The following is a 15,804-nucleotide window of genomic DNA, read 5'->3' as shown; positions in this document are numbered from 1 at the left end:
CCACCGGCTTCGGGCCAAAGCCCCGGCCAAGAAAAAGCGGTTCCCCACCCCCCCACCTTCTTCCCCCCCCCTCCCCGAACCCCCAAAAACCACGAAACACCCCGGGACCAGTTAAAGATAGCTCGGCACCGCCTGGGTTTCTGGGAAGCCCCAGCGCCGGGGTTGGGACGCGGTTGGGGACAACGGTGACGCCGGCGCAAAGGGCACCCGAGTCAAGTGGGGGGGTGGGGGGGGTGGGAGGGGGGTGTGTGTGTCCGTCCCCCCCCCCCCCGCACCCCGAAATCCGGCACCGCTCGGGTCACCGCCTCCGCCCGCTCCGAAATTCGCCGGTTAATGACAAACCGGCGCCGTGATTTATTTATAAAGCTGGTAAATAAATAAAATCAAAAGGGAAGGGGGGGGGGGGGGATCGGAGGGGCCCGGGGGGGGTGTGTGTGGGTGTTTTGGGGGTGTTGGAAGGTGTGCATGTGTGTGTGGGGGGGTGCAAATGCAGGGTGCAGCTGGGGCGTGCGAGGGGCAGCTCGGGCACGGGATTCGCACGGGCACGGTGACATTGGCACGGGCACGGTGACATTCGCACACGCAGGGTGGCATTTACACACGCGGGGTGGCACTTACACGGGCACGGTGACACGTACACAGGCATTTACACGGGCACGGTGACACTTACACAGGCAGGGTGGCATTTGCACGGGCACGGTGACAGCCGTACGTGCAACGGTGGCATTTGCACAGGCACGGTGACGTTTACACAGGCAGGGTGGCACTTAGGCACAGTGACGTTTACACAGGCATTTGCACAGGCACGGTGACATTTGCACACGCAGGGTGGCACTTACACAGGCACGGTGACATTTGTACGTGCAACGGTGGCATCTGCACGTGGATGGTGGCATTTACACGGGCACGGTGACATTTACACAGGCATTTGCACGGGGACAGTGACATTTACACACGCGGGGTGGCACTTACACAGGCGTAGTGACATTTGCACGTGGATGGTGGCATTTGCACGGACATTTACACGGGCACGGTGACATTTACACAGGCAGGGTGGCACTTACACAGGCACGATGGCATTTGCACGTGGATGGTGGCATTTGCACGGACATTTACACAGGCACGGTGACATTTACACAGGCAGGGTGGCACTTACACAGGCACGATGGCATTTGCACGGGCATTTACACGGGCACGGTGACATTTACACACACATAGTGGCATTTGCACGGGCACAGTGACATTTGTACGTACTATGGTGGCATTTGCACATGCGCGGTGACATTTACACACGCAGGGTGGCATTTGCACGGGCACGGTGGCATTTGTACACGGACGGTGGCATTTTCACAGGCATTTACACGTGCACAATGACATTTACACACGGAGAGTGACATTTACACATGCAGGGTGGCATTTGCACGGGCACGGTGACACTTGTACATGCAACGGTGGCATTTGCACGTGCAATGGTGGCATTTGCACAGACATTTACACGTGCAACGGTGGCATTTGCACACGGATGGTGGCATTTGCACAGGCATTTACGCGGGCACGGTGACATTTACACGTGCAATGGTGGCATTTGCACGGGCATGGTGACATTTGCACGGGCACTGGTGGCATTTACACATGCAACGGTGGCATTCGCACGGGCACGGTGACATTTGCACGGGCACGGTGACATTTACACACGCAGCGGTGGCATTTACACACGCAACGGTGGCATTTACACGTGCAACGGTGACATTTGCACGGGCACGGTGACATTTACACACGCAACGGTGGCATTCGCACGGGCACGGTGGCATTTACACACCCAGCACCCCCCTCCCTCCCATGGCAGACCTCAACCCCCCCCCCCCCCCAACCTCGCAAGCTGCAAAAACCCCCTCCCCTAATTACCCCACCCCCTAATTACCCCACCCCCAATCACCCTCCCTAATTACCCCACCCTAAACGAAGGGGGCGCGCCCCAGCCGGTACCGCCCCTTAAATCCCCCTTCGCTGCCTTCTCCCAGCCCCAAAACCTTCCCAAATTCCCCCCCCCCCCCCCCCCCCGGGGCAGCAAATTATCTTAAACCGAAGGATTTTTGAAGCAGAAGAAATCACCCAGGAGGCAAGAAAAAGAAAAACCACCCCAAATTTCGCGGACAAATTAACCCAGTGAGTTAATTTTTCTTCTTTTTTTTTTTTTCTTCCCCCCCCCCATCCCCCCCCCCCCAGCTTTCTCCATCTTCGTGTGGTTTCTGGGTGCCCGCGCATGTGACGAGTTGGGCGCCAGGGTCAGTCCTCAGCCGAAGGGAGCGGGAGGCGTTTTTGGGAGCCAGTCCCCGCGGCGTGGTTTTGGTTTTTCTGTTTTTTTTGTTTTTGGGGTTTGTTTTTTTTTTGGTGTGGTGGGGTTTTTTTTTTTCTCCCCTCTTTTGCTCAAAGAGGGGGGGGGTTTTATCCGCCGAGGCTCCGGCTCCCATCCCAAATCCCGCGGCGGGTTCGGGATGGGACAAGGCAGGGGATGGTAATTACAGGGGAAGGAACCGTGTATTTACAGAGGCAGCTCCCGGCACCAAACCACCGGCGGCTGCTTTTGCTCCGCTGAGTCTTTCTCTCCCCCCCCCCCGCCCCCCCCAACACCCCCCTCTCTCTCTTTCTCCCCTCTTTCCCGGGCGCTGCTACCCCAAAAAAAGAAACAACGGGGGGATGAAAACAAAAAACAAAAAAAAAAAAAGGGGGGGGGGGTGTGTTGTGTTGGGGGGGAAGGAATTAAAAATAAATCCCCCCCCCCCACTCCGTGGCTTCTTGCGAGCGAGAGGCGCTTTAGGAGAGGAGGAAGAGGAGGGCGAGGAAGGGCAGGAGGAGGGCGATGGCGGCGGTGGCCGGGCGGGCGGCGGCGGCGTTGCTGCAGTGGGCTCGGTTGGCACCGATGCAGGCGGCGTAAGCCATGGCGTGGGGGATGTAGTTTTGCTCGTGGACCCCGTGGAGGAGGTGGGCCATGGGGCCGCGGGCGAAAACCGCCACGTCTTCGCCGCCGTGGGTCTCCTGGCGCAGCGGCACGGCCGATTGGGCCTGGTAGTCGGCGTGCGCTGGGGGGAAAGGGGGCGGGGGGGAAAAAAACGCCAAAATTCAGAATAATTCCCCCCCCCGCTCAAAAAAAATCACTCGTTTTAACCAGGCTGCGGCACTTTCAGGGGGTTTCGCCCCCGAAAAAAACGCTCACCGAAATCCACGGCGGAGACGTTTTCTCGTTCGCCCGCCACGATTTTATAGCCGGGGCCGTTGCCGTAGAGGATGGAGGTGAAGGGTTTGCGGTCCACGTCGCTCTGCATGGGGGCCAGACCTGGGGGGGTGGCACCGTCAACAGGAGGGGGACGTCCCCGAGGTGTCCCCGGGGTTGTCCCCGGCACCATCAGTGGGACGGGGCCATCCCCGGGGTTGTCCTCGGCACCGTCAGCAGGGCGGAGGCATCCCCAAGGTGTCCCCGGGGTTGTCCCCAGCACCGTCAGGGGGATGGAGACATCCCCGAGGTGTCCCCAGCACCGTCAGGGGGACAGGGTTGTCCCTGGCACCGTCAGTGGGACACGGAGGAGTCCCCAAAGTGTCCCCAGGGTTGTCCCTGGCACCATCAGCAGGACACGGCGACATCCCCAAGGTGTCCCCAGGGTTGTCCCCAGCACCGTCAGGGGGACGGAGACATCCCCAAGGTGACCCAGGGTTGTCCCTGGCACCGTCAGGGGGACGGAGACATCCCCAAGGTGTCCTCAGGGTTGTCCCTGGCACCATCAGCAGGACGGAGACGTCCCCAAGGTGTCCACGGGGTTGTCCCCAGCACTGTCAGCGGGATGGGGCCATCTGTGAGGTGTTCTCGGGGTTTGTCCCCAGCATCATCAGCGGGACACGGAGACATCCCCGAGGTGTCCCCAGGGTTGTCCCCGGCACTGTCAGCGGGATGGAGACGTCCCCAAGGTGTCCCCAGGGTTACCCCCGGCACCATCAGGGGGACGGAGACATCCCCGAGGTGTCCCCAGCACCGTCAGTGGGACGGAGGCATCCCCAAGGTGTCCCCAGGGTTGTCCCTGGCACTGTCAGCAGGACAGAGACGTCCCCGGGGTTGTCCCCAGCACCATCAGGGGGACACAGAGGAGTCCCCAAAGTGTCCCCAGGGTTGTCCCTGGCACCGTCAGCAGGACAGAGACGTCCCCGGGGTTGTCCCCAGCACCATCAGGGGGACACAGAGGAGTCCCCAAAGTGTCCCCAGGGTTGTCCCTGGCACCGTCAGCAGGACACGGAGACATCCCCAAGGTGTCCCCAGGGTTGTCCCCGGCACCATCAGCAGGACATGGAGACATCCCTGAGGTGTCCCCAGCACCATCAGGGGGACGGAGACATCTCCAGGGTTGTCCCCGGCACCGTCAGCGGGACGGGGCCATGCCCGAGGTGTCCCCAGGGTTGTCCCCAGGGTTGTCAGTGGGACATGGAGACATCCCCATGGTGTCCCCAGGGTTGTCCCTGGCACCGTCAGCAGGACAGGGCCATGCCCGAGGTGTCCCCAGGGTTGTCCCCGGCAGGGACTCACCGAAGATGGGGTTGCCACGCGGGGTGTAGCCGCCGAAGGTGAAGACGTGCGAGTGGTCGGCGGTGACGACGCTGAGGGTGTCGCGGGGCGAGGTGAGGCGGGCGGCCAGCCCGATGGCCCGGTCCAGCTCCACCGCCTCGTGCAGCGCCTGCTTCGCCTTCCCCTCGTGGTGCCCGTGGTCGATGCGGCCCCCTGCGACCCCCGGCACCGCTCGGCATCGCCCGCCGCGGCCCCGGCATCCTCCATCCCCCCCGCCTCGGCATCTCTCACTCCCCTTCTCTTCCCAGCTTTGCACCCCTTATCGCCCCTTTTTCATGCCCCCCCTTTTTTCACACCCTCTCCCCCCCATACCCCCCTTTTCGCATCCCCACCACCCCCTTGGTCCCCCCCTTTGCATCCCCCCCGTCATCCCCCTCTTTTTGCACCCCCCATCCCTCCCGTTATCCCTCCTGCTTTGCAGCCCCCCGTTGCCCCATTTATCCCCCCCCTTCTTGCACCCCTCCATCACCCCTTTATCCCCCCCTTTTTGCATCCCTCATCATCCCCCAGTTTTTACACTCCTCCCTCACCCCTTTATCCCCCCTTTTTTTGCACCCCCATCCCCCCCTCTTTTTGCCCCCCCGTCATCCTCCGCCTTTTTGCCCCCCCATCACCCCCTTTATCCCCCCTTTTCTGTATTCCCCCATCACCCCTTTCATCCTCCCTCCTTTTCGCGTCCCTCATCCCCCTCTTTTCCCCCCATGCATCCTCCCATCACCCCCTTTTACTCCCCCTTTGCACCCCCCCATCACCCTCCCCACTCCCCCTTTGCACCCCCGTACCTCCCTTTCCTTCCCCCCCGCCCCCCCCACCTTCAACCAGGAGGAAAAACCCCCGGGGATTTTTCTGGAGCATCCTGATGGCTACAGCCACCATCTCGGTGAGGGACGGGTCCGTCTCGTTATTCCTATCCAGCTCGTACACCATGTCACCCGGCTCGAAGAGGCCTGGGGACAGTGACGCTGCTGGGGACATCCTTTCCCCACGAAAAAAAAAAAACCCACCCAAAAAAGAGGGCCAAATCCAGCCCCGTCGCTTGGTCGCTTGCCGCTCGTGCTGGCTCAAGCGTTTCAGCCGCCCCCGGATCCAGCGTGATTAGATAGGAGCCGGGGAGATGCTCCCAGCCCTTCCTTCCTCTGGCCCGGCCAAATCCTGCAGCCCGGCTGGGCTGGAGAATCGCAACGAGGGGCAAAAATCCCTGTGTCTCCAAGGAGTGAAACTTCCAGCCCTTTGCGGGGGTACCGGCATCCCCAGGGAGTGAGAATTGCATCCCTTTGGGGGTACCAGCATCCCCGGGGGGGGGTACCAGCAGCATCCCAGGGGCAGGTACCAGCATCCTTTGGAGGTACCAGCATCTTTGAGGGGGGGGGGGGGGGTACCAGCATCTCTTGCAGGTAGCAGCATCCCTGGGGTGGGGGGGGGGGAGGCGGGTACAAGTATCCCCAGGGGAGTACCAGCATCCTTGGCGGGGGGGGTAACAGCATCCCCAGGGGAGTAGCAGCATCTTTGCAGGGGGTACCATCCCTGGAGGGGGGGGGCCAGGACCAGTATCCCTGGGGGGGTACCAGCATCCCTGGGGAGGCCAGGACCAGTATCCCTGGGGGGGTACCAGCATCCCTGGGGAGGCCAGGACCAGTATCCCTGGGGGGGTACCAGCATCCCTGGGGGGGCCAGGACCAGTATCCCCAGGGGGGTACAAGTATCCCCAGGGGAGGACCAGCATCCTTGGCGGGGGGGGTAACAGCATCCCCAGGGGAGTAGCAGCATCTTTGCAGGGGGTACCATCCCTGGAGGGGGGGGGCCAGGACCAGTATCCCTGGGGGGGTACCAGCATCCCTGGGGAGGCCAGGACTAGTATCACTGGGGGGGTACCAGCATCCCTGGGGAGGCCAGGACCAGTATCCCTGGGGGGGTACCAGCATCCCTGGGGGGGCCAGGACCAGTATCCCCAGGGGGGTACAAGTATCCCCAGGGGAGGACCAGCGTCCCTGGGGGGTTGGGACCAAAATCCCCGGGGGGGTACCAGCATCCCTCGGGGGTTGGGAGCAGTATCCCCGGGGGGGTACCAGCGTCCCTCGGAGGTAGCAGCATCCCTGGGGGGTCGGGAGCAGTATCCCCGGGGGGGTACCAGCGTCCCTGGGGGGTCAGGACCAGCATCCCCCGGCGGGTACCAGCATCCCTCGGAGGTAGCAGCATCCCTCGGGGGTCAGGAGCAGTATCCCCGGGGGGGTACCAGCATCCCTCGGAGGTAGCAGCATCCGGGGGATGGTGGGGTGGGTACCAGCATCCCCAGGGGTGTAGCAGCATCCTTGGGCGGGGGGGGGCGGGATACCAGCATCCCCGGGGGTAACTGGCAGCTCCAGCTGCCCCAGCAGCCCGGGAGGGGCCGGGGGATCCCCCAAAGCACCCGGTTGAGGCCGGGGCACCCTTGGGGTGCCGGGACTCACCCAGGAGGAAGTCGACGCGGCTGAGGTTGAGCGCCAGCAGGTCCCGCCGGTGCCACACGTACCTGGCCACCTGGGGGGGACAGGCAGGTTGTCACCTCCCCGTGGCCTCCGCCAACCCCCAGGGCTGCTTTATATATCACCCCCACCCCCAAAACAACATGTGTGTTTACCCCTTCCCGCCCCCCCAAAAAAAAAAAAAATAGGTCCCCGTCACCTTGCCGGGGGGCTTGGCATCGTGCCAGGCCTGCACGAGGTCCCTGCGGTCCAGGCGGGTTCCCCGATGCTTGTCCTCGTGGGGGTACTCCACGTCGCTGGCATTTTTGGGGAACATGTATTTCCGCCCGCCGCCCAAGATCACCTGCGAAAGAGGAGGGGGGGGAAAAAAAAAAAAACAAAACCGCATTTTTAAAAAGTATTTTTAATTCTTTTTATCCCCCCCCCGACACACACCCTATTTTGGGTTTAACGGAGGGGGGGAAACCCCCGAGGAGGCGGAGCGGGATGTCCAGGAAAACCCTGGCGTCGCGTAAAAATAATAATAATAATTAAAAAAAAAAAAAAGCGGGCGAAAACACGCGAGGAATTTCACCTCGCTCGAAATAACCCTGAATGCCTTCCTATTAATTAAAACCCAAGGCGAAAAATAACCATTTCCAGCAGCAAATTTGGCTTTTTTTTTTTTTTAATTTTTTTTTTTTTTTTTTTTTCTTCACATCGGTGGGAGGGCTGCTCCACATCGGGGTCCCCGCGTGAACCCGCCGGGACGGAGCCCCATCCCGCGGCTCCCGCTGTTTGCTTTGGAGCCCGATTTATTTGGCCTCTGTTATTTATAACCGAGCAGAGATTTTTTTTTTTTTTTTTAATTCTTCCCCCCCCCCCCCCGCCGCCTTTCTCCGCGCAGAAGGTGAATTATAAAGCTGCAAAACGCTGCCGCCAAAATTATTAAGCGAAAAGAGAAAAAAAAAAAAAAGGGAAAAAAATGTCTTTTCCCCACTATATAATTATTTCCAGCCTGGGACGGAGTTAAAATTATATTAAAGGGATAAAAAAAAAAAAGAAGAAGAAGAAGAGGCTATTAAAGAGCTAAATAACAGGCTGAAATGTTTTGCTTTGGGGCTATTTTGAAGGACAGAAGAGTATTTATTTGCAGGGCTGAATTTCTGGGTAAATCCGCAGCGAGGGGCAGGATCGGGGGGGGAAAGGGAAGGGTTTTGGGCATGGGAAGTACGGGAAAGGAGAGGGCTGAGTGGAGGCGGGGGTTACGCGGGATTTGGGGGTCTGGAGGTACAGGGGTTGGGGGTCTGGTGCTCCAAGCGATGGTGGTCCCAGCCCTACAGCTGGCGGGGGTCCTGGTGGTGCACCCATCAGTGGTCCCCGTCCCGTCTCCACCCAACAGTCCTGGTACCCCAGCCATGGGTGGTCCTGGTCCTACATCTGCTGAGGGTTCTGGCTCTGCACCCATGGGTGGTCCTGACCCCAGATCTGCTGGGGGTTCTGGCTGTGCACCCATGGTGGTCCTGGTCTCATATCTACCCAGGGTTCTGGCTCTGCACCCATGGGTCGTCCTGATCTCATATCTACCCAGGGTTCTGGCTCTGCACCCATGGGTGGTCCTGGTCTCATATCTACCCAGGGTTCTGGCTCTGCACCCATGGGTCGTCCTGATCTCATATCTACCCAGGGTTCTGGCTCTGCACCCATGGGTGGTCCTGACCCCAGATCTGCTGGGGGTTCTGGCTCTGCACCCATGGGTGGTCCTGGTCTCATATCTACTCAGTGTTCTGGCTCTGCACCCATGGGTGGTCCTGACCCCAGATCTGCTGGGGGTTCTGGCTGTGCACCCATGGTGGTCCTGGTCTCATATCTACCCAGGGTTCTGGCTCTGCACCCATGGGTCGTCCTGATCTCATATCTACCCAGGGTTCTGGCTCTGCACCCATGGGTGGTCCTGACCCCAGATCTGCTGGGGGTTCTGGCTCTGCACCCATGGGTGGTCCTGGTCTCATATCTACTCAGTGTTCTGGCTCTGCACCCATGGGTGGTCCTGACCCCAGATCTGCTGGGGGTTCTGGCTGTGCACCCATGGTGGTCCTGGTCTCATATCTACCCAGGGTTCTGGCTCTGCACCCATGGGTCGTCCTGATCTCATATCTACCCAGGGTTCTGGCTCTGCACCCATGGGTGGTCCTGACCCCAGATCTGCTGGGGGTTCTGGCTCTGCACCCATGGGTGGTCCTGGTCTCATATCTACTCAGTGTTCTGGCTCTGCACCCATGGGTGGTCCTGACCCCAGATCTGCTGGGGGTTCTGGCTGTGCACCCATGGTGGTCCTGGTCTCATATCTACCCAGGGTTCTGGCTCTGCACCCATGGGTCGTCCTGATCTCATATCTACCCAGGGTTCTGGCTCTGCACCCATGGGTGGTCCTGACCCCAGATCTGCTGGGGGTTCTGGCTCTGCACCCATGGGTGGTCCTGGTCCTATGTCTGTTGGGGGTTCCGACTCTGCACCCATAGGTGTTCCTTGTCTCATATCTGCTGGGGGTTCTGGCTCTGCACCCACCAGTGGTCCTGACCCTGTATCTGCTGGGTGTTCCAGCTCTACACCCATGGGTGGTCCTGGTCCCATATTTGCTGGAGGTCCTGCCTCTGCAGCCATTGGTGGTCCCAGTCCGATATCTTCTGAGGGTCCTGGCTCTGCACCCGTTGGTGATACTGGCCCCATATCTACCCACAATCCTGGTCCTGCACCCATCGGTGGTCCTTACCCAACATCTATTGGGGGTCCTGGCTCTTCACCCACTGGTGGTTCCAGCCCAACATCTACTGGGGGTCCTGGTCCCACATCTACCCATGGTCCTGTCCCCGGGGAGTCCTGTTCCCATCCCTGGTGGCCCCATCCCTGGCTGGCTCCAGCCCACATCCCTGCTGGCCCTGTCCCCACCCCTACCTCAATGTCGGGAATGTTCTCCACCAGCTGCCGGGCGATGTCCTTGCAGCCACCCTCCAGCGCATCGGGGGGCATCTCTCCATCCGAGTACCAGTCGCGGTTGGCGGAGTGGGCGTAGGCAGCGCTGGGTGTCGCGTGGGTCACCCGCGTGGTGGTGACGATGCCCACCGCCTTGCCTGCACCACGAATTCAGGGGACAAGGGTGAGAACAGCCCCAAACCCCACCGCTTAACCCACCCCCCCACCCCGGCACCCCACCAGCCCCTCACCTGCATCCTTGGCCCAGCGGAGGATGGAGGTCACCTCCTGGCCCTTGGTGGTGTTGCAGCGGTCACGGGTGACGCCGGCGCTGACGCCCACCGTCCCCTCGTTGGCTTTGACGCCGCAGAGGTAGGCGGTGGCCGTGCCCGCGCTGTCGGGCACCTGCGCGTTGGTGTTGTAGGTCTGAGGGGGCGGGGGGAGATAAATAAAATACCACCATCGTCATCATCATCACCATCACCAACCATCACCATCATCGTCGCCACCACCATCATTGCCACCATCATCCCCAACCACCACCATCCCCAACCACCACCATCCCCAACCACCACCATCCCCACCCCTGGAGCATCATCACCATCGTCATCGCCCACCCTGGGGCATCATCGCCATCATCATCCCCATGCTGGGGCTTCAACACCATCATCATCCCCCACCCTGGGGCATCATCACCATCATCATCCCCACCCTGGGGCATCATCACCATCATCATCCCCCACCCTGGGGCGCCATCACCATCATCATCCCCCCACCCTGGGGCACCATCACCATCATCATCCCCCACCCTGGGGCACCATCACCATCATCATCCCCCACCCTGGGGCACCATCACCATCGTTATCCCCACCCTGGGGCACCATCACCATCATCATCCCCACGCTGGGGCTTCAACACCATCATCATCCCCCACCCTGGGGCACCATCACCATCGTTATCCTCACCCTGCTGCTCCCCTCTTCGTGCTGTTTGGCTGCACTGGACGCCCATCCTGCCCGTGCCCCCCCTCTTCTGCCCCTTGTCCCCCCCTCTCTTTTGCCCCCGAGGTGGTTGCGCATCATCGTCTTGCTGCGTTTTTAACGCCTTTAGCCTTTTTTCAGCCCATTTTTAGGCAGGGAGAGAGACCAGCCGCCGCCGCGAGCATCCCCCGCGGAGCGAAGGGAGACAGCGGCGACTTCCAATTTAGTAATAATTAAAAAAAAAAAAAAAGCCTTTTGTTCAGCAAAATGACCCCAGGAGAAGCGGGGCGGGGTGGGGGGGGGGGGCGTCCCGTGGCTTCCCACGGCCGAGCGGGCCTCATCCTGCCCCCCCTCTGGGTTCCCACGGGCCAGACCCTGGCACGGCGAGCGGGCACCGGAGCCAGCTGCCTTCGCCCGCCCCTGACCTAATTCCGTCTCCCGGTCGATGCCGGCCGCCCGCCCGCGACCTTGCGGTGGGTGTCGCGTCGTCGTCGTCGTCCCCCCAACTCTACCCCGGAGTGGGGGGGGGTTGTTGTCCCGGGGGGCTCACCTTGGCCAAGGCGACGTAGGGGAACTTGTCCATCTCCAGCAGGCTCTCCTCGCCCTTGCGGTTCTGCAGCTGCCCTTTGAGGATGCGGGCGGCCGTGACGGTGGAGACGCCCATCCCTGCCGGGGCACCCGTCAGCTCCCGCCGAGCGCGGGGCAGCTCGTCGCACCCGTGTCGCCGCGCGTCGGCCCGCGCCCGGTTTATCCCGGCACCCCATTTGTTGCGAGCCCGAATTTACCCCACTTGATTGCAAACCCGATTTACCCCAGCGCCCAGTTTACGGCAAACACGGTTTTACCGCAGCACCCAATTTTTACCGCTGCACCCAATTTTTACCGCAGCACCCCATTTCTTCGCAGATCCAGTTTATGGCAGCACCCAGTTTATCGCAAACCTGGTTCATCCCCGCACCCGCTTCATCACAAACCCAATTTATCCCAGCGCCCAGATTATTGCAAACCTGATTTATCGCAGCACCCAGTTTATCGCAGCACCCAGTTTATCCCAGCACCCACTTTATCATAAATCCACTTTATCCCAGCACCCAATTTATTGCAAACCCAATTTATTGCAGCACCCAGTTTGTCCCAGCACCCCGTTTATTGCAAACCCAGTTTATCCCAGCGCCCACTTTATCATAAATCCACTTTATCCCAGCACCCGATTTATTGCAAACCCAGTTCATCCCAGCGCCCACTCAATCACAGCACCCAGTTTACGGCAAACACCATTTATTGCAGCACCCGATTTACGGCAAACCCAGTTCATCCCAGCACCCAGCTTATTGCGAACCCGGTTTATCCCAGCGCCCGATTTATTGCAAACCGGATTCATCCCAGCGCCCAGCTTATCGCAAACCCAGTTTATCCCAGCACCCAGTTTATCCCAGCACCCAGTTTATCGCAAACCCGGTTTATCCCAGCACCCAGTTTATCCCAAACCCAGTTTATCCCAAACCCAGTTTATCCCAGCACCCAGTTTATCCCAGCACCCAGCTTATCGCAAACCCAGTTTATCCCAGCACCCAGTTTATCCCAGCACCCAGTTTATCGCAAACCCAGTTTATCCCAAACCCAGTTTATCCCAGCACCCAGTTTATCGCAAACCCAGTTTATCCCAAACCCAGTTTATCCCAGCACCCAGTTTATCCCAGCACCCAGCTTATCGCAAACCCAGTTTATCCCAGCACCCAGTTTATCGCAAACCCAGTTTATCGCAAACCCAGTTTATCCCAAACCCAGTTTATCCCAGCACCCAGTTTATCGCAAACCCAGTTTATCGCAAACCCAGTTTATCCCAGCACCCAGTTTATTCCAAACCCAGCTTATCGCAAACCCAGTTTATCCCAGCACCCAGTTTATCCCAGCCCCAGTTTATCCCAGCACCCAGTTTATCCCAAACCCAGTTTATCGCGAACCCAGTTTATCGCAGCCCCCGCCTCATCGCGGCACCCAACTTACGGCAAACCCGGTTTATCCCAGTGCCCAGATTACTGCAAACCCCATCGATCCCAGCACCCAGTTGGCCGCAAACCCCGTTTATCGCCGCACCCAATTTTTTTCGCAAATCCAATTTATCGCAGCCCCCCCTCCCCCCCCCCCTTTATCGCACCCAACCGACCGTCGCCCCCCACTCCCCCATCCTCAGGGCAGCCCCCCGAGCACGGCAGCCCCCTCCTCCTCACCCTCACCCCCCCCGCCCCCGGGTGGGTGCCCCCGTCTCACCGTCGCCCAGGAAGAGGATGAGGTTCTTGGCCACGTTCTGGTTGAGGCGCTGGAGCCGCAGGGCGTCCCGCAGGGTCTCCTGCGCCTGCCCCCGCCAGTACTCGGGGTCCTTCTCCCTCTCTGCACGGGGGGAACCTCCATAGCACCCAACAGCACCCACTTTTGGGGCGTACACCCCCCCACACCCACCCCCCAACCTCACCTACCCGGGACCAGCTGCGCCGAGCAGAGCTGGGCGAGGAGGAGGAGGAGGAGGAGGAGGAGAGCCTTCATCCTGCGGGCGCTGGGTAGGAGAGAGCTGCGGGGCCGGGGGGGGGGCACCCGCTCCGGGCCTCAGTTTCCCCACCGAGACCTTCGCCCCGGAGCTCGGCCAAGCGAGGACGGGAGGGAAATGTCCCCTCCCCGCGCGGTCACCGGTCCGATGTGACCACCTGGGGACGTGCCAGCTCCCCCCCCCGGCTCCCAACCCTCCCCCCCCCATCCCTGGCCATCGGTCCCACGGGGCGTCACCTCCCTGGCACCAACCCGGGGCTGGGGGACGGTGGCACGGCCCACGCATGGCGTGGCACAGCATCCCCAGCGCGTGTCCCTGTCCCCATGGCGGTTGTGACCCCCACTGCACAGGGAGGTCCCCATCGCATGGCCATGTCCCCGTCGCGTGGCCGTGTCCCCATTGTGCACCCATGGCTCATCCCATGTGTGTCTCCATCCCATGTCTGTGTCCCCGTCCTGTGCCCGTGTCCCCGTCCTGTGCCCGTGTCCCCGTCCTGTGTCCCCATCGCGTCTGTGTCCCCATCACATTTGTGTCCCCAGCCTGTGTCCCCAGCCCGTGCCTGTGTCCCCTTTGTGTGCCTGTGTCCCCAGCCTGTGTCCCCATCGCGTCTGTGTCCCCATCGCGTCTGTGTCCCCGTCCCGTGCCCGTGTCCCTGTTGCACATCTGCGTCCCCATCGCACACACGCGTCCCCATCACATGCCCCTGTCCCCACTGCGCCTCCATGTCCCCATGGCACGCCCCCGTCCCCATGGCACACCATCCCCAGCCCGTGTCACCATCGTGTGGCCACGTCCCCATGGCCCCCCCCGTCTCCCTGTTGCACACCTGTCCCCGTTGCACGCCCCTGTCCCCACCCCATGCCTGTGTCCCCATCACAACTCCACGTCCTTGCTGTATGCCCGTGTCCCCCACCCTGTGCCTGTGTCCCCCCCACATGCCCATGTCCCCGTTGCACACCCGTGTCCCCATGGCACCCCCATGTCCCCATGGCACCCCCGTGTCGCTGTGGCACATCTGTCCCCGTTGCACGCCCCTGTCCCCACCCCATGCCTGTGTCCCCATCCCAAGTCCACACCCTTGCTGCATGCCCGTGTCCCCCATCCTGTGCCTGTGTCCCCCCCGTGCCCGTGTCCCCATCACGTCTCCATGTCCCCATTGCACGTCCGTGTCCCTGTTGCACGCCCGTGTCCCCATCACCCACCTGTGTCCCACCACATGCCCGTGTCCCTGTCGCACCCCCGTGTCCCCATCACACCCCCCGTGTCCCCGCTGCACCCCCGTGTCCCCATCGCACGCCCATGTCCCCGTCGCACCCCCGTGTCCCTGTCGCACCCCCGTGTCCCCGTTGCACACTCATGTCCCCATCCCACCCCCCGCATCCCCATCGCACCCTCCCCCGCCGTTGCTCTCAATCCCCCCCCCCTCCCCTCCCCAGGGACCCCCTGCTCCCCCGGGGGTGGCAGCGGTGGCCCCGGGGGGGGGGGTGTCCTTACACACACACACACACACACACACACACACACACACACACGCACACACGTACCCGCACAAAGTTGGGTCCCGACACCCACGTCCCTCCTGGGCGGCGGGAGGAGGCCGGCCCGGGGGGACAGCGAGCCCTTAAATCCCCCCCGCACCGGCCTTCGCCTCCTCCTCCTCCTCCCCTTCCTCCACCCTCCCCCCGCGGCCAGCACGGGGAGAAAGGCGGGGGGGGGGGGGGGGGAGAAAAGGCAACAAACTGGGCTTACTGGTGCCCTCTGCCGGGTTTGACTGGGAGGACTGGGAGGACTTGGGGGGGGGCGGGCACCCAAGCGCGGATGTGGGTGCTGAGGAACCCCCCCCCCATCCCACCCCCCCCCGCAGGCTGGGGGAAAGCGGGGTGCACCCCTGGGGCGGGGGGGGAGGGGAAGTTAGATGAGTGGTTTTGTGTTTTACCGGATTTTGCATTATTTTCACCCAAAACGTGCCAGCGACACGAGCGTGGGTTGGGGGGGGGGGGGGGGGGGAGGATGGAGAAGGAGTTGGGGGGAGGGGGACGGTCTTCCCTGCCTCAGTTTCCCCGCCGGGGGGGGGGCACCGTGGGGCCCCGCGTGGCTTCCCAGAAGGTGGCAGTCTCAGCCCAAAAATCCGCCCCCCCCCCCCCCCCCCCCCGCCCCGAAAGCTTCGGGGTGTCACCAAGGGCGCCCTGACGCCACGGGGATGGGCAGGGCTCCTGCAGGCCCCCCCCAATCCCCCCGGCATCCCCCCCCGCTCCC

The 15,804-nt window shown here is 61.7% G+C and overlaps 1 protein-coding gene across 1 annotated transcript; it reads right to left on the bottom strand.

The window, feature by feature from the left end:
• Positions 1–2,242: 2,242 nt before the first annotated feature.
• On the bottom strand, positions 2,243–15,225 carry ALPL (alkaline phosphatase, biomineralization associated). Its single transcript, XM_063353718.1, has 12 exons — positions 15,093–15,225; positions 13,481–13,572; positions 13,275–13,394; positions 11,554–11,669; positions 10,275–10,449; positions 10,006–10,181; positions 7,271–7,414; positions 7,057–7,126; positions 5,422–5,556; positions 4,571–4,762; positions 3,215–3,334; positions 2,243–3,080 (listed from the first exon to the last, which is right to left on the bottom strand). Exons 2-12 carry the CDS (start codon positions 13,545–13,547, stop codon positions 2,815–2,817), a joined length of 1,581 nt encoding a protein of 526 aa, XP_063209788.1. The 5' UTR covers positions 13,548–13,572; positions 15,093–15,225; the 3' UTR covers positions 2,243–2,814.
• Between the last annotated feature and the right edge of the window lie 579 nt (positions 15,226–15,804).

This window comes from Chroicocephalus ridibundus, chromosome 16 (assembly GCF_963924245.1).
Source record: "Chroicocephalus ridibundus chromosome 16, bChrRid1.1, whole genome shotgun sequence".
In the NCBI taxonomy this organism is placed as follows: Eukaryota; Metazoa; Chordata; class Aves; order Charadriiformes; family Laridae; genus Chroicocephalus; species Chroicocephalus ridibundus.
Note: the sequence above shows the minus strand (reverse complement) of the source record. Positions and strands in the feature narration are given on the sequence as shown.

Bases quoted from the DNA above. Each gene is read 5' to 3' on its own strand.
- ALPL (XM_063353718.1), bottom strand. From the start codon at position 13,547: ATGAAGGCTCTCCTCCTCCTCCTCCTCCTCCTCCTCGCCCAGCTCTGC. The intron at 13,395-13,480 runs GTAGGTGAGGTT...CCCCCCGTGCAG, and splicing joins CTCGGCGCAGCTGGTCCCGG to AGAGGGAGAAGGACCCCGAG. The intron at 4,763-5,421 runs GTGGGGGGGGCG...CGGGGGTCGCAG, and splicing joins GTTTTTCCTCCTGGTTGAAG to GGGGCCGCATCGACCACGGG.